This window comes from Oncorhynchus mykiss, unplaced genomic scaffold, assembly GCF_013265735.2.
Source record: "Oncorhynchus mykiss isolate Arlee unplaced genomic scaffold, USDA_OmykA_1.1 un_scaffold_121, whole genome shotgun sequence".
Classification (NCBI taxonomy): domain Eukaryota; kingdom Metazoa; phylum Chordata; class Actinopteri; order Salmoniformes; family Salmonidae; genus Oncorhynchus; species Oncorhynchus mykiss.
The window spans coordinates 1,079,375-1,098,759 of record NW_023493662.1 but is presented as its reverse complement, the minus strand read 5'-3'; the positions used below and the strand labels follow the sequence as shown (position 1 = coordinate 1,098,759).

The 19,385-nt window shown below is 42.8% G+C and overlaps 2 protein-coding genes across 2 annotated transcripts in view; one reads left to right on the top strand and one right to left on the bottom strand.

The window, feature by feature from the left end:
- LOC110515486 (E3 ubiquitin/ISG15 ligase TRIM25-like) overlaps nt 1-19,385 on the top strand; it is a 174,395-nt gene that overhangs the window by 67,776 nt on the left and 87,234 nt on the right. The gene's annotated exons all lie outside the window — the stretch shown is intronic.
- On the bottom strand, nt 1,216-17,671 carry LOC118947088 (tripartite motif-containing protein 16-like). The gene is made up of 6 exons (XM_036972216.1): nt 17,038-17,671; nt 16,519-16,614; nt 10,657-10,890; nt 2,254-2,413; nt 2,069-2,128; nt 1,216-1,837 (listed from the first exon to the last, which is right to left on the bottom strand). Exons 1-6 carry the CDS (start codon nt 17,617-17,619, stop codon nt 1,320-1,322), a joined length of 1,650 nt encoding a protein of 549 aa, XP_036828111.1. The 5' UTR covers nt 17,620-17,671; the 3' UTR covers nt 1,216-1,319.

The following is a 19,385-nucleotide window of genomic DNA, read 5'->3' as shown; positions in this document are numbered from 1 at the left end:
CTATCAATACAGGTACTGTATGTAGAACCATAGTAAAGACCAGTATGGACTATCAATACAAAGTGACCATTTAGATTGAGGCCCAGTTCAATGAGAGGAAGTCTTAACAGAACTGGGGGATGACAGACAGGAAGTGGGGGGGTGGAGATCTAATATATTGTTGTGCCAAACACTAAAGCATGATATTGTAATAAATCTACACCCTATTCCCTACGTAGAACACTACTTTAGACCTGGTCAGAAGCACCGTAGTGCACTACGTAGGGAATAGGGAACCATTTGGAACAGAGACAGTAATTCCCCTGAACATCTTCCTCTTCCTCATCTGGTTTCTTGAACAGCCCTTCACTCCTCCCCTCTTCCTCCCCTCCTCCCTTTTCATTCTATTCTATCAGCCACACCACTAGCTCACCTCCACACAATACATTTACAAGTTAAAGACACACCTTGGAATAAATAACAAAGGAAAACTATTACTAGATGAAGTTGAGTGTTTTTTATTATTTCCCATCACCATAAATCATATTTAATCACTGAACAGTAGCAGACCTAACTTCATCTGTTCCTGACTCTGGATAGTGGATTAAAACGACCATCAATCTCCAATGATATTAAAGTACTATTCTGAACATTACTGATATACTGAGTGGCAAGTCAAGATATCTGCTGGTTTTATTGTTTGGTCAACAGCACCACCTGCTGGACAGGTTTAATGTTGCTGGACTGAGCGAGGATGAAAGATGACACATTTAGGGCCGGTTTCCTGGACATCTACATTGAACATACTGTTTAGTCCATTACTAGGATTAATCTGTGTCTGGGAAACCAGACCATATAGTTTAGTAGAAAGTAAGTGATACCAGCTTGTAGTGGGCTGACTAGTCCTGAATTGTCCTTTAGTTCCTGGACCATTTTCCATGCAGCTCCAGGTGACAGAGAACACATCAATTAGGAACGAGCCAACAAGCTGATCAATGATACTGAGGAGAATTACATAGAGACAGAGAACCAACTGAGAAAACATATCAATGGTTCTGAATGACAACCAAAATACATCAACACCAGACATCATGATTCATGGAAATGTACAAGATTAAAACATTGTATTGAATTTTAATTAATAACAAATCAGTTTACAGTTTAACCAGCTCAGCTATAGACTACACCAGCATGACTAGTATCTATGTGGACCCTACTACAGTTTAACCAGCTCAGCTATAGACTTCACCAACATGACTAGTATCTATGTGGACCCTACTACAGTTTAACCAGCTCAGCTATAGACTACACCAGCATGACTAGTATCTATGTGGACCCTACTACAGTTTAACCAGCTCAGCAGTACCATAATAATCATCGAGATAAAACCCAGGATAGAGGGGCTGAGTGAATGTGGTCTGGACTCTGTGGAGGAGGGTCATTGTGTCAGAGACACTGTAGAAGGACAGAGTACCTGCCTTGTGATCCAGGTACACTCCTACTCTGGAGGACTGAGGGCCTGATACTTTAGTCACAACATTATTGTGTCTGAAACAATAACCACCACTATAGTAATGTAAACTCCAGGACTTGTTATTGTGTCCAAATACACTATATGTCCCTGTTCTGCTGATGTCTTTATATGAGACTGCTGTATAAACATCACCAGTCCACTCCGTCTCCCAGTAACAGCGCCCAGACAGACCCTCTCTACACAGAACCTGGTACTGGTTGGTGAATCTGTCTGGATGGTCAGGATATGGTTTGTCCTGGCCTGTATAGGTCACCTTTCTGTTCCCTTCAGACAGAGAGAGGAGTGAGTTTGCTGTGTTTGGGTCCAGTGTGAGCTGACAGGAATCTGGGAGAAGAGCAGAGACCAATGAGGGGAGTCAGAACAATAAGTTAAGTCAGATACTGTATCTACCCTGTCTTTGATTAGAGCACAGCAGAGATCAAATCAGAGAAATATGAGGAGTCAGATAGATACCCAGTCTTTGATTAGATCTACTATTGCTATATATTTCTAGAGGGATTGTTAGGAGTGTCAGTAAAAAGAGACTGTTAGTTACTTCACAATAAAGAGACTCACATTGTAACAACTGTTCTCTGGTCTTGGGCTCTGGAGGCAGTACAACATCCACTATATTCACTACAGACACACAAACACATTGACAGAGAGAGGGAATGTTATCATCAGACCATATTCCACATGTATATGACTAGTAGGGAACTATCAATGGTCTAAAGTTGATGTTCTTATTGTTTTCAACACACCTGTAGTGGAGATCTTGGTCCATTCTCCTTTAAGGAAGTCTTCTAGTTTCTCTCTCAGTTCAGACACAGTCTTACTCACATCTCCAAAGTACTGAAGAGGACGGACAACGATGCTGGGTAAGTCTGAAGATACACTGATACTGGAGAGAGACTGATAACTCTGGAGAGAGAGAGAGAGAGAGAGACTGATAACTCTGGAGAGAGAGAGAGACTGATAACTCTGGAGAGAGAGAGAGACAGGAAAAGTTCCGGAGTTCCAAATTGAGCAGCTACTGAAAAATGAGCTCCTGTATATATTGAGATTTAAATGGTTTTTTAGAGTGAAGTACATCGAAAAAAAATCAAAAGAAAACTGCAAGACTCAATAGAAGACAATACAAGCAACAAACCAAAAAGACAGGATTTTGAAAAAGTAACTATTTTTCATAAAAATTATACAGTTATCTTAGCTAGCTGAATTGCTAGCTGAATTGTTTACATGTTGCTAAGCAGTTGCTAGGGACTCTCCTGGAAGAAGCTAGCTAGCTTACAAAGAATAACAACAAAATATCTAGTTAACAGAAGAAAGGAAGACAAAATAAGGACAAAATAAGGACAGAAGAAAAAGGAAAAGAAAACAGGACAACAAAGTGAAACAGTCCTCTGAAGAAACAAGAGAGCATTATACAAGAAACAGCACTTCTATTGCAACATTGTAGCCAACATCACCAGCGTTGCTATGGAAATTGTTTACCCACCAGACATCCAAACAGAGAAAGCTAAGAAAAGTTTCAAAGGTTTGTTGATGGGACAGAACCATGAATGCCTGTTTGCAGATCTTACCAGTTACAAAACAAGAGCAAATTTAATTTTTAATACCAATCGAGGGAACATATGGAAAAAGGTTATTTGCAACCATTTCCCTTTCTTAAAAAAGAGGGGCATCAGCCAAGGATGTCAGATCAGCATTTTTGAAGAAGCTGACCAGAGCAACACATATCAAACAGTAAACTTATATAATAATGGAACTGTATTGATACAAGGCAATGATTCAAGCCTCCAGGCTTTTGAGAATAGGTTTGCTACCCTAAAAGAAGACGCTGACATCATCTCAGAAAATGAGGAAAAAGTCAAGGAGGGAGATGGAGAAAAGCAGACCCCAATGGTCTCTGTGACCCAGCAGGAAGCCCTCAACGTCCCTTTACCTACCTCACCTGCAGCAGACAGAGTCAAGGACATGACAATTTCAATAAGAACACCTGCTATGCAACGTTTCCACAACACCCTCTCTCTAGTCGAAGCAGAGGTCATAGAACTCAGAGAGAACAAGCTTCAAGAGGAGGACACTGTCCAGAAACTCAAAGAAGAGATGAAACAGTTCAGGGAGGAGAGCAGAGCATCTATAGCTAAATTAGAAAGCAGAATGGACAAGCTGAGTCAGACAAATGATGACCTCAGAGACCATCTGAGCACAACAAGAAAGGAGCTCGAACAAAAAGAGAGGTACATTGACACCCTCAACCGGCAGAGAGTCATTGTGTCCTCTGCATCTAGAGAACATGTCCGCCAGCTTGGTACAACACAAGCAGAACCTGAGACCAGCATGGCCTCCACTACACAGCCGGATGACACTGCACCAGCCTACCAGTCTGCTCCAGCCCAGGTCAACCTACCAGCCTCTCAGTCTGCTCCAGCCCAGGTCAACCTACCAGCCTCCCAGTCTGCTCCAGCCCAGGTCAGAATACCAGCCTCCCAGTCTGCTCCACCCAGACAATCACCCACAACTGCAATCCTAATTGATTCAAATGGGAAGTTCTTAGTCCAGGAAAGATTATTCCCTAGACACCAGGTGTATAAGTTCTGGTGTCCTACAACTGAGAGTGCAATGCAGCTACTCAGTCAGACCAGGATTGACACCCCTGACAACATCATCATCCACACTGGCACAAACGACCTTCATGCCAAAGGTGAAAATGTATCTGGGGCAGTGAGAAGAGTGGCAGAACGGGCACAGGCTATGTTCCCAACAACCAATATAGTTGTGTCCACCCTCCTACCAAGAAAAGACTTCCCAGGAAAGTTGATCGACAAAATAAATCAACAGATCACTGTGGACTGTGCCTCACTGCTCAACGTCAGAACGGCTCACCACCCCACTCTGACATGTCAACACTTATATGATAATATACATCTTGATCAGGACAGTATCAGAACCTTTGCCAAGGACCTAAAAGATGCAACACTTGGCAGGGACCCACACACCCATCACCCCAGCAACAAAGGTCCCCCGCCCCACCTTCTGAAACAACAGTACCTCCATCATCCCGAGGAGAAAAGAGCCAGACATGGCTTATTACAGCACAGCTCTACTAGACCAGGCCCAAAACAGCACAGCTCTACTAGACCTGGCCCATCACAACACAGCTCTACTAGACCCGGCCCATCACAACACAGCTCTACTAGACCTAGCCCATCCCAACACAGCTCTACTAGACCTGGCCCATCACAACACAGCTCTACTAGACCTGGCCCATCACAACAAAGCTCTACTAGACCCGGCCCATCACAACACAGCTCTACTAGACCCGGCCCATCACAACACAGCTCTACTAGACCCGGCCCATCACAACACAGCTCTACTAGACCTGTCCCATCACAACACAGCTCTACTAGACCCAGCCCATCACAACACAGCTCTGACCACTACTCCAGGGTCGGTCAGAACACTGCCCTTCAGGGAAGTAGACCACATGATGCAGTCCACACCATGTATCAGTCAGATCGTCAGCCTACATATGCTGAGGTAACCTCTGGCAGAAGACCCCTAGAACAATCAGAGATAGGAGAGGTGCGCCAACTACTGCAACTAATATGCAGACTACTGAGCTAGATAGTCCCTTTAATTCACACACGGGCACGCACACGCACACACACACACACACAAACACACAGGGTTGCAGATTGCACATAAAATAAGTGCAATGCAATCCTATTCCATTCTTATTAATTTGTTTACAAATATTCCTAAATGTATTGACACCGGTATTATAATAATTACTATATGTAATGGTATGTGTGTGTGTGTGCGCGTGTGTGTGTATGTATGTATGTATGTGTGTATATGTGTATGTGCATGTATGTATGTGTATGTATATTGTGTGTATGTGTGTGTGTGTGTATGTATGTATGTATGTATGTATGTATGTGTGTATATGTATATGTGTATATATGTGTATACATACAATATACATGTGTATATATGTGTATGTATATATATGTATATATGTATATATATATATGTATATATATATATATATATATGTGTGTGTGTGTGTATGTGTGTATGTATATATATATATATATATATATATATATATATATATATATATATATATATAGTATTTTATTTTTTTTGTTCTTTTCGATGTACTTTACTCAAACCAGTGAATATCACTTATTATAAATGAGATCATTAACTATTAGCTCTTGAAATATCCAGGGCCTATACTCTTCACATTTTGGTTATAAAACAACAAATCCAGAGTTGATTAAAAACATCAAGGGACAGGACATCATAATCCTACTGGAAACATGGTGTCGTGGAGACATAGATACTCAGTGTCCCTCAGGCTATAGAGAAAGTTTACTACCATCAATCAAACATAAAAATGTTAAACGGGGCCGAGATTCAGGTGGAATCATCATTTGGCATAAGCAGGACTTAGCACTGAATGAAATGAAAAAAGGTACCACTCACATTTGGCTAAAACTTAACAAAGGTACAATCTATTGTGACAATGATGTATACATATGTGCAGCTTATGCTCCTCCTTCAGATTCATCATATTATGATGATCAGTTTTTTGACAATCTCCAGACAGAAATCATTACATTTCAGGCGCAGGGTAAAGTGCTTCTTTGTTGAGATTTCAATGCAAGAACAGGTTCTGAGCCTGACTACACTGATGCGGGAGGTAACCACCACATATTTGGACACCCCTCCTTGTACAGTAGCCCTATTATAAATAATAGAAACAGTCCTGACCAAATACTGAACAAAAATGGAAAAGAGTTAGTACATCTCTGTCGAGCCTTAGGCCTGTACATGCTTAATGGTAGAATCAGAGGGGACTCTTTAGGTCAGTTTACTTACTGCTCAGCTCTTGGGACAAGTGTAGTCGATTATGCCATCACTGACATTGACCCCTCCTCCATTAGTGCATTCACTGTCAGACCACAGACACCATTGTCAGATCACAGTCAGATCAACGTGTTTCTGAAGAAATTAACCGGCAATATTCATTCAAAAAAACAGCCCAATAAACTTTACAACATAAACCAATCGTTCAGATGGGCTCCAAACAGTGCAGAGGCATTCATTGAAACATTGAACTCAAATGAAATGATGAACTCTATACAGTTTTTCAATAACTCACAGTACCAAAACAATAAAGATGGTGTCAATTCAGCTACCCAAAACATCAACTGCATATTCCAAAAAGCAGCATCGAAAGCAAATTTGAGAAAACCAAAGCAATGCAACATCAGAAGCAAAAATCAAAATGTTTCTGACAAATGGTTTGATAATGAATGTAAAACAATTAGAAAACACCTAAGACAAATGTCAAACAAAAAACGTAAGCAGCAAAACAACCCAGAGCTACGATATGAATACTTTGAAACTCTGAAACAGTATAAACAAACACTGAAATGCAAGAAATTGAATTATACCAACAAGACACTTGATGAAATTGAAAACGCAATTGACCAAAATCAGTTCTGGGACATGTGGAACAATTTAAGCACATCAAAGCCACAAGAATTAGCCATACAAGATGTAGGAATTTGGAAAACTTACTTTGATAATCTATACAAAAACATCCCACAAAAAGACTTACAACAGAACCAATTAGAAATTAAAGAAAAATTGAACATCCTTGAATCAGTCATTAAAAACAACCAAAATCCATTAGATTACCCAATAACCCAACAAGAACTAAATGAAAAGCTAAAATCTATTAAATCAAAAAAGGCTTGTGGTGTAGACAACATCAGAAATGAAATGCTGAAAAACAGCACACCTGAGTTGCAAAATTCTGTGCTTAAATTGTTCAACATGGTTTTAACTTCTGGCTGCTTCCCTGATGTCTGGAACCAGGGGCTCATCTCCCCTATCCACAAAAGTGGAGACAAATCAGACCCCAATAATTACAGGGGAATTTGCGTCAACAGTAACTTGGGAAAGATTTTCTGTAGCATTTTGAATTCAAGAATTCAAAACTTTCTTCAAGAAAAAAATGTAATAAGTAAATGTCAAATTGGCTTTCTCCCTAACCATCGCACTACTGACCATATATACACCTTACACACACTAATTAATAAACACGTCCACCAAAAAAAAGAGGGCAAAATCTTTGCTTGCTTTATTGACTTTAAAAAAGCATTTGATTCGATTTGGCACGAAGGGCTATTCTACAAAATTCTACAAAGTGGGCTTGGTGGTAAGGTGTATGACTTAATAAAATGTATGTACACAGAAAACAAGTGTGCAATAAAAATCAAAAACCAAAGAACAGAATTTTTTTCACAATGTCGAGGTGTGAGACAAGGCTGCAATTTGAGTCCAAATCTTTTCAACATTTATATCAATGAATTAGCAGACATGTTGGACCAATCTCCAGCCCCAGGACTCACACTATTTGACACAGAGGTTAAATACCTGCTATATGCTGATGACTTGGTACTTCTATCACCAACCAAAGAAGGTCTTCAACAAAACATTAATATTCTGGAGCAATATTGCCATAATTGGGCCCTGGCAGTAAATTTCCAAAAAACTAAAATCATGATTTTCCAAAAAAAACCCAGATGTCAGAAATACAAATGTAAATTCACCCTGAACAACACCTTAATTGAACACACAAAAAATTACACCTACCTTGGTCTGACCATATCTGCATCGGGAAACCTTAATATGGCAGTGAATGCACTCAAAGAAAAAGCCCGCAGAGCAATGTATGCAATAAAAATGAAATTATTCAAAATCAACATCCCAATTAGAATTTGGACTAAAATATTTGACAGTGTAATCCTACCAATAGCACTTTACGGAAGTGAGGTTTGGGGGCCACTCAATAAACTGGATTTTAAAATGTGGGACAAACATCCAATTGAAGCCCTACATGCAGAATTCTGTCGGAAAATTCTACAAGTCCAGAGAAATACACCAACTAATGCATGTAGGGCAGAATTGGGCCGTTTTCCAGTAATAATGAAAATACAGAAAATATCATTAAAATTTTGGCTACATCTAAATTCAAGTCCAAATTCGAGTCTGCAATTTAAAGCACTTCAAGACCAAGAGCTGAGCCCAGAAACGAGCCCTCTCAGTCAGATGGTGTTGGACCTCACCAACCAAGCTGACACCAGCACTGCTTCAAAAGAAAGAATTCCAATAAACAAAATCATGAACCAATCAAAGGAATCATATTTACAATACTGGAAAAACGAAACAAAATCCCAAAGCCGACTAAATTGCTATCTGACCCTAAACAGAGAATATGAATTGGCTGATTATCTCTACTCTGTCAGAGATACGAAGCAGAGACAGATCCTTACCAAGTACAGGCTGAGTGACCACCGATTGGCAATAGAAACCGGCAGACATAAAAAGACATGGCTACCCAAAGAGGAGCGTGTATGTGGTCACTGCATGACAGGGGAGGTAGAGACAGAGATGCACTTTCTCCTTTACTGTGATAAATATTCCTCACAAAGAGACTCATTATTCACAGAAATGACTACATATATTCCAAATTTTTACAAATTGAACCCAGAGGAAAAACTAAGAATACTCATGGGCGAAGGAGCAATGGCTCCTCTTGCAGCCAAATATGTATTTTCCTGCCATAGCCTGAGGGACACTGAATAATAACATCTGCATAGTAAACAGTAACTTACTTATTATTACTATTATTGTTATTACTATAATTATTAATGTTTACTGTAGACTGTTACCATTTTATTGTTATTATTTTTGTATTTAATTTTGTATTATTATTTACTACCATTTTATATTATTATTTGCTATCATTTATAATTTTGTTACAATGTATATTGTATACATTGTTGCTTTGGCAATATTGACACAATGTTTTTCATGCCAATAAAGCAGCTTGAGAGAGGGTCAGACAGAGAGAGAGAGGGTCAGACAGAGAGAGAGAGGGTCAGACAGAGAGAGAGAGGGTCAGACAGAGAGAGAGAGGGTCAGACAGAGAGAGAGAGGGTCAGACAGAGAGAGAGGGTCGGACAGAGAGAGAGAGGGACGGACAGAGCGAGAGAGGGACGGACAGAGAGAGAGAGGGACGACAGAGAGAGAGAGAGAGAGAGAGAGAGGGACGGACAGAGAGAGAGAGAGAGAGAGGGGGACGGACAGAGAGAGAGAGAGAGAGGGGCGGACAGAGAGAGAGAGACGGACAGACAGAGAGAGAGAGAGAGAGAGAGGGACAACAGAGAGAGGGAAGGACGGACAGAGAGAGAGAGAGGGAAGGACGGACAGAGAGGGACGGACAGAGAGAGAGAGAGAGAGGGAAGGACAGAGAGAGAGAGAGAGAGGGAAGGACAGAGAGAGAGAGAGGGACGGACAGAGAGAGAGAGAGGGACGGACAGAGAGAGAGAGGGGTGACAGAGAGAGAGGGACGACAGAGAGAGAGAGAGGGACGGCAGAGAGAGAGAGAGAGGGACGGCAGAGAGAGAGAGAGACGGACGACAGAGAGAGAGAGAGGGACGGACAGAGAGAGAGAGGGGTGGACAGAGAGAGAGAGGGGTGGACAGAGAGAGAGAGAGGTGGACAGAGAGAGAGAGAGGTGGACAGAGAGAGAGACAGAGACAGAGAGAGAAAGGGACGGACAGAGAGAGAGAGTTGTGGACAGAGAGAGAGAGGGACGGACAGAGAGAGAGAGGGACGGACAGAGAGAGAGAGGGTCAGACAGAGAGAGAGGGGTGGAGAGAGAGAGAGAGAGGGACGGACAGAGAGAGAAAGGGACGGACAGAGAGAGAGAGGGACGGACCGAGAGAGAGAGGGGTGGACAGAGAGAGAGAGGGGTGGACAGAGAGAGAGAGGGGTGGACAGAGAGAGAGGGACGGACAGAGAGAGAGGAACGGACAGACAGAGAGAGAGAGGGAGCGACAGGGATGGACAGAGAGAGAGGGACGACAGAGAGAGAGGGAGAGGGACGGACAGGGAGAGAGGAAGAGGGACGGACAGGGAGAGGGACGGACAGACAGAGAGAGGGAGAGACCGACACAGAGAGGGAAAGAGGGACAGACAGGGAAAGAGAGAGAGACAGGACAACATAATGATTGAGATGAATAGTTTCACATGAAGTTAATTTCACATCACATGTAACAAGACAGTTTAGTTACCTGGAGGAAATGGATGTGATCCTCTGTGTGTGAGAGCTGCTCCAGCTCAGTGCTTCTCTTCCTCAGCTCAGCTATCTCCTGCTTCAGTTGCTCCAGGAGTCCTTCAGCTTGACTCACTTGAGCCTTCTCTTGGGCTCTGATCAGCTCCTTCACCTCAGAGCTCCTTCTCTCAATGGAGCGGATCAGCTCAGTAAAGATCTGATCACTGTCCTCCACTGCTGACTGTGCAGAGCGCTGGAGAGAGAGAGAGAGAGACAGAGAAAGAGAGAGAGAGAGAAAGAGACAGAGAGAGAGACAGAGAGAGAGAGAGAGAGAGAGTGAGACAGTAGGTTCAGTAGTCTATCTACACCTCAGCCACCCTGCTCTCCAGGTCCACCAGGCCTTGTCCTCCCTCCTGGACAGACAGGTACAGAACACCTCTTGGTCCTGCTCTACTCTCCTCCCTCCTGGACAGACAGGTACAGAACACCTCTTGGTCCTGCTCTACTCTCCTCCCTCCTGAACAGACAGGTACAGAACACATCTTGGTCCTGCTCTACTCTCCTCCCTCCTGGACAGACAGGTACAGAACACCTCTTGGTCCTGCTCTACTCTCCTCCCTCCTGGACAGACAGGTACAGAACACCTCTTGGTCCTGCTCTACTCTACTCCCTCCTGGACAGACAAGTACAGAACACCTCTTGGTATATCATAGATATATATATCATATCATCATTCAGGAAGTCATCCACAACAAGCATATCTTTGGGAGGACGTCCAGTCTCTCTTTTCCGGGCAATAAAGTTTCTGTCCACCAACATGTCTTCTGTTTTGACATCAATACCGTAGTTCTTGGTAAACTCGGTTCAGCATGATGTATCTAGGAAGTTGTTTGAGTTTTATTTTAGTTTTACTATTGAGAGTTCCCTCTATTTGTGCTTTCACTAGATTCATCATTGGCACGGAAAGAGAGTCCCTGTCTTCCTAACATTGATGTGACCACAACAATTCTCCTCAGATACTCCCTTCTCTCTGCAATATCACCAGCATGGTCAGATGTTCAAACCTGAGCAATGTTCCCATGATTGATAGTTTCCTGGTAGCTTTGCCACAACACTGTCTCTGTGTGTTTGTGTCATCTCATGTTTGACAAAGATAAACTAAGATTTTTTCCAAATTTTGCAATATCACTTATTGTGATCAATTAAATACAACATTAACAAGATATTATCTGTGTCATTTATAGCCTGGCACAGATAGTAAAACTACATTAAATACAACGTTAACTAGATATTATCTGTGTCATTTATAGCCTGGCACAGATAGTAAAACTACATTAAATACAACGTTAACTAGATATTATCTGTGTCATTTATAGCCTGGCACAGATAGTAAAACTACATTAAATACAACGTTAACTAGATATTATCTGTGTCATTTATAGCCTGGCACAGATAGTAAAACTACATTAAATACAACGTTAACTAGATATTATCTGTGTCATTTATAGCCTGGCACAGATAGTAAAACTACATTAAATACAACGTTAACTAGATATTATCTGTGTGATTTATAGCCTGGCACAGATAGTAAAACTACTGTAGCGACCCGCACAGACAGCTGTGTGTTATGTGTTCGGCTAGTAGGTGGTTGTGTTGTACTTACCAGTTCCCAGTGTTCGCGGGGTCCGACATGCCAATCAACCTGCTATCTGCCAATCACAGGAATGCCTGGGATGTTCTGATGCCGGGCATCCTGGTGGTTGGCGGAGTGGCGTGGAGGGGGCGGGGCATTGGAAGTTAAGGTTCAGCCTTTGTTCTCTCTCTTACGTCTGGGCTTCACAAGAGAAGGTCCCGATTGGCTTGTGGGGTATCTTTCATTTATTTGGCGTGAGCTAAGGCCAAACAGTAGCCTGTGTAAAGTTGCTAATAAACCATCAATTCGTAACTCAATCCTCTGTCTGGACAATTGTTCCTTTATGATCTAGTCAGGTCATTACACTACATTAAATACAACGTTAACTAGATATCATCGCCACATAACTTATGTCGAATTTAAAAGACACCGTTACCGTTACTAACGTCTGTTACACTGTAACTTACAGGCAGCCTCACATAAAAACCTATTGGTTAACAAAGCTTTGATTATGACCAAAGTCTATAGTAGTGAAAACTCTCTCTCTCTATTCTAACTTACCACACATTCACATCACTGCCTCGACATGAATGTGTCCTGTCAGAGCCGTTTCCTGTCCGTTAACTGTTAACAGTCTCGAGCCACAGCTTAACCAATGAGCTACAAGGAGGACTGACAGTCACGAGCGGTGCAGCAGCCTCTGCAGCAGCAGCCTCCCCCGGGTCCTAGTGCCCGCCCGGTAAGACGGTTAAGATGCGATGGAACGGTTGACGGAGAGAAAATAAATCACAGAGAAAATATATTGACTGATATATTGAATTGTTTAGGGAAGCTTTAGCTTTGGCTTTAATACATTCTGAAAATACTTGAAAACCAAAAGAGAAAAGAATAGTAGCCCTCCTCAGGAACAACAAAACCCTCCCAGACCAACTTCTTCTTCTATGATATAATGGAGGTCCTCAAACCAACGTTAAAGGTGCATGGCGCCACCTACTGTTCTGGAGTGTGTTCAATCACGGTTTACACCACTCTAAATCCTCCTACCTAACTCAGTACTTCTGAGAAAATAAAAAAGACCTCTACTAACTTCTAATAGACCCTCCCCCATCCCCCAAATTCCTTCCAAACTCCCCCAACCCCGTCCAACCCCAATGACACTTCAATCTTTCCCTCTCTTCAACATCCTTATAACAATATCACAACACATGCAATTCTTGATATTACCTCAACTAACCTATGACCCCGTGCATTGACTCTGTACCGGTTCCCACCTGTATATAGTCTGATTTTAGTCTCACTATTGTTACTGCTGCTCTTTAATTACTTGCAAGTCTTGATATTTCACTGTAAAAACACCTGTTGTATTCAGCGCATACTAATAATAATATAATGATGATAATACTAAGTAACACCCTTCCAACTAACCCTACACTCATTAAAAACCCACTACCCCATTCCACTACGTTGACCCTATCTGCTCCATCACCATGACAACTAACCTACACTCATTAAAAACCCACTACCCCATTCCACTACGTTGACCCTATCTGCTCCTGCACCATGACAACTAACCTACACTCATTAAAAACCCACTACCCCATTCCACTACGTTGACCCTATCTGCTCCTGCACCATGACAACTAACCTACACTCATTAAAAACCCACTACCCCATTCCACTACGTTCACCCTATCTGCTCCTGCACCATGACAACTAACCTACACTCATTAAAAACCCACTACCCCATTCCACTACGTTGACCCTATCTGCTCCTGCACCATGACAACTAACCTACACTCATTAAAAACCCACTACCCCATTCCACTACGTTCACCCTATCTGCTCCTGCACCATGACAACTAACCTACACTCATTAAAAACCCACTACCCCATTCCACTACGTTCACCCTATCTGCTCCATCACCATGACAACTAACCCTACACTCATTAAAAACCCACTACCCCATTCCACTACGTTGACCCTATCTGCTCCATCACCATGACAACTAACCTACACTCATTAAAAACCCACTACCCCATTCCACTACTTTGACCCTATCTGCTCCTGCACCATGACAACTAACCCTACACTCATTAAAAACCCACTACCCCATTCCACTACGTTGACCCTATCTGCTCCATCACCATGACAACTAACCCTACACTCATTAAAAACCCACTACCCCATTCCACTACGTTGACCCTATCTGCTCCATCACCATGACAACTAACCTACACTCATTAAAAACCCACTACCCCATTCCACTACGTTGACCCTATCTGCTCCATCACCATGACAACTAACCTACACTCATTAAAAACCCACTACCCCATTCCACTACGTTGACCCTATCTGCTCCATCACCATGACAACTAACCTACACTCATTAAAAACCCACTACCCCATTCCACTACGTTGACCCTATCTGCTCCATCACCATGACAACTAACCCTACACTCATTAAAAACCCACTACCCCATTCCACTACGTTCACCCTATCTGCTCCATCACCATGACAACTAACCCTACACTCATTAAAAACCCACTACCCCATTCCACTACTTTGACCCTACACTCATTAAAAACCCACTACCCCATTCCACTACTTTGACCCTATCTGCTCCTGCACCATGACAACTAACCTACACTCATTAAAAACCCACTACCCCATTCCACTACGTTGACCCTATCTGCTCCATCACCATGACAACTAACCTACACTCATTAAAAACCCACTACCCCATTCCACTACGTTGACCCTATCTGCTCCATCACCATGCCAACTAACCCTACACTCATTAAAAACCCACTACCCCATTCCACTACGTTGACCCTATCTGCTCCATCACCATGACAACTAACCTACACTCATTAAAAACCCACTACCCCATTCCACTACGTTGACCCTATCTGCTCCATCACCATGACAACTAACCTACACTCATTAAAAACCCACTACCCCATTCCACTACGTTGACCCTATCTGCTCCATCACCATGACAACTAACCCTACACTCATTAAAAACCCACTACTACCCCATTCCACTACTTTGACCCTATCTGCTCCATCACCATGACAACTAACCTACACTCATTAAAAACCCACTACCCCATTCCACTACTTTGACCCTACACTCATTAAAAACCCACTACCCCATTCCACTACTTTGACCCTATCTGCTCCATCACCATGCCAACTAACCCTACACTCATTAAAAACCCACTACCCCATTCCACTACGTTGACCCTACACTCATTAAAAACCCACTACCCCATTCCACTACGTTGACCCTATCTGCTCCATCACCATGCCAACTAACCCTACACTCATTAAAAACCCACTACCCCATTCCACTACGTTGACCCTATCTGCTCCATCACCATGACAACTAACCCTACACTCATTAAAAACCCACTACCCCATTCCACTACGTTGACCCTATCTGCTCCATCACCATGACAACTAACCCTACACTCATTAAAAACCCACTACCCCATTCCACTACGTTGACCCTATCTGCTCCATCACCATGACAACTAACCCTACACTCATTAAAAACCCACTACCCCATTCCACTACTTTGACCCTATCTGCTCCATCACCATGCCAACTAACCCTACACTCATTAAAAACCCACTACCCCATTCCACTACTTTGACCCTATCTGCTCCTGCACCATGACAACGACCTGGGAGGACTGGACACCACCACTCAACACACCCTGGAACTCTTCTGAAGTCAAATCTCATATGACCAAATTTGTCTCTGGTTCTGAACTCTTCTCCACACCTTCTACCTCACTGAACTCTCCCTCATTCATTTCCATTTCACCTCCAGGACTCAGTCTGGGGCACGACTCACTCTGTTTGCACTTGAATTATAACATTTGAAATGTCTCTATTCTTTTGAAAATAAATGTTGTTCAATGTTTACTGTTCATTATTATTTCACTTGCTTTGGCATAGTAAAGATATGTTTCCCATGCCAATAAAGACCTTTGAATTGAATTGAGAGAGAGACAGCTCCATGTTAATGTATAGGGGACATGAGTTGTCATGGTTACTCATGGTTATGTGATGAGGCAGCCCAGTTGGTTACATGAACCAGTCTATTCTCTGAAAGGGGTCCAGACAGCCTGTTCCCAACAGTGGGGTCAGTGGGATTGGATAGGGGCCCCTCTCTCTCTCTCTCTCTGACTGGAGGAGAGAAGTGAAATGGTGTGTCTCCTCTGGTCAACAATACTCACCTTGAAAGACTCCACAGCCTGTTTGAGCTCCTTCAGCTCCTTCTCTCTCTCCTGGAATCTCTGCTGGACCTTCTGCTGACTCATCCCCAGCTGCCTCTGTGGAGAATCACTCTTCAATGAGCTATCAAGCTTTATTAGTCCAGTAGATCAAAAGTATAGTAATGTGACATAGGACCCATAGAGAGGAAGGTCAACAATCCTGAGGAAGTCCCTTTACAATATTATATTATGTTGCTATGTGAATGATTATAGTTTTTATGGTAGGCCTACATGTATCAAGGGGTTGAGACTGAACTTTGGACTCATAAAAGGCCATTCAGAATGATAATAGTGTTTGACTTTAGAAAATGGTGATACATTTGTAACAAACTCAATATACTCAAGGTTTGTGTTCATATTTGTGGATCCATTTAATATTGTATATAATATAATGATCTCATATTCAAACAGATTTAGTTCCTACTGTATCTTTAATTCTTTGTTTATCAGACAGTCACCAACAAGTTGTTCTGGTCTTACCTGTTTCTCAGTCCTCTCTTCTGCAGCTGACACTGTATCATGGCCTTTATGTTCATCCATTGTACACAGCAGACAGATACACTGCTGATCGGTACGACAGTAAACCTCCAGCAGTTTGTCATGATGAGAGCAGATCTTCTCCTGTAGTTGTGCGGTGGCTTTGACCAGCTTGTGCTTCTTGAAACCAGGAAATTCATAGTGAGGTTGGAGGTGAGTCTCACAGTAAGAGGCCAGACATGCCAGACAGGACATGAGGGCTTTCTGCTTTCTGGTCCCAGTGCAGAAATCACACGCCACATCTCCAGGTCCAGCATAGCACAGAGCAGGAGGGGGAGCAGCCTGGAGTCCTGTCTTCTTCAGTTTCTCCACCACTTCAGCCAACACAATGTTTCTCTTCAGAACAGGTCTTGGGATAAAGGTCTGTCTGCACTGTGGACAGCTGTAGACACCTTTCAGATCATCCTGATCCCAGCTTTCTTTAATACAGCCCATACAGTAACTGTGTCCACAGGCAGTAGTCACCGGATCCTTCAGTAGATCCAGACAGATGGAGCAACAGAACAGTTCCTGATTCTCTGCCATTTTGGTGCTCTCTCCCGTAGGTTAAGCAGTGGCAGTGTGAAAGATTACTTTCTGTTTCATGGAACTCTACACCAGAGGACAGGGAGTGGCTTCCTACTGGACTGGGTTCTCTGTATGTAGAGGGGGAGTGGCTTCCTATTGGACTGGGTTCTCTGTATGTAGAGGGGGAGTGGCCTCTTACTGGACTGGGTTCTCTGTATGTAGAGGGGGAGTGGCTTCCTCCTGGACTCTGTTCCCTGTATGTAGAGGGGGAGTGGCTTCCTACTGGACTGGGTTCTCTGTATGTAGAGGGGGAGTGGCTTCCTACTGGACTGTGTTCTCTGTATGTAGAGGCGGAGTGGCTTCCTCCTGGACTGTGGTCTCTGTATGTAGAGGGGGAGTGGCTTCCTACTGGACTGGGTTCTCTGTATGTAGAGGGGGAGTGGCTTCCTACTGGACTGGGTTCTCTGTATGTAGAGGGGGAGTGGCTTCCTACTGGACTGTGTTCTCAGTATGTAGAGGCGGAGTGGCTTCCTCCTGGACTGTGTTCTCTGTATGTAGAGGGGGAGTGGCTTCCTACTGGACTGTGTTCTCTGTATGTAGAGGGGGAGTGGCTTCCTACTGGACTGGGTTCTCTGTATGTAGAGGGGGAGTGGCTTCCTACTGGACTGTGTTCTCTGTATGTAGACGGGGAGTGGCTTCCTACTGGACTGTGTTCTCTGTATGTAGAGGCGGAGTGGCTTCCTCCTGGACTGTGTTCTCTGTATGTAGAGGGGGAGTGGCTTCCTCCTGGACTGTGTTCTCTGTATGTAGAGGGGGAGTGGCTTCCTACTGGACTGTGTTCTCTGTATGTAGAGGGGGAGTGGCTTCCTACTGGACTGGGTTCTCTGTATGTAGAGGGGGAGTGGCTTCCTACTGGACTGGGTTCTCTGTATGTAGAGGGGGAGTGGCTTCCTACTGGACTGTGTTCTCTGTATGTAGAGGCGGAGTGGCTTCCTCCTGGACTGTGTTCTCTGTATGTAGAGGGGGAGTGGCTTCCTCCTGGACTGTGTTCTCTGTATGTAGAGGGGGTGTGGTTTCTTTGATAAGGAAGTGTGACAGAGTGTTGGGTCGTTGGCAGAGATAGTTATTATTTATGTTACATGTATTTGAAATACGTATTTTAAATACTTCTCAGTATTTTGTTATTTGAATTACACTGGGCTGAACAATACTCCAATTTATTTATTTTTTTATTTTCAAAATACATCTTTTTCTTGACCATTTTTTTGCAGCAGTTCACGTCTTGTAGCCCCTCTTTAACCCTTTACTGGAATCAGAAGTCTGGTTTGATAAGAGTGTCTGCTAAATTAACTAAATATACATGTAAAAATGTTGATAAATACTTTGTTGACGGAAAATGTATTTGATACAATTGTAATATATTGTTGTCTCACTTAGCTGTCTTAATATGAATGCACTAAACAAAGCGTCTATTCAAATCAAATCAAATCTAATTTTATTTCTAATGAGCTCCTCCCCAAAACAAGACCAATAATACTACCCAGTGTGCTTTGCAGTTTATTTGGTATGTTCATTTTCACATATAGATTTGAGTCATTTAGCTTCTCCAGAGTGACTTGCTCAACTAAGGTAGATAACAACATACAGAATCACTGTCAAGTAGCAAGAAAAAAGGGGTTTTTAACCATTACTGAGAATCTTGTTGCTCTTTGGGCTAAATGTTTGCAAGTGTATTTTTGTTTAAAATGAAGTATGTTACATTTCATAAATATGTTACAAAATGC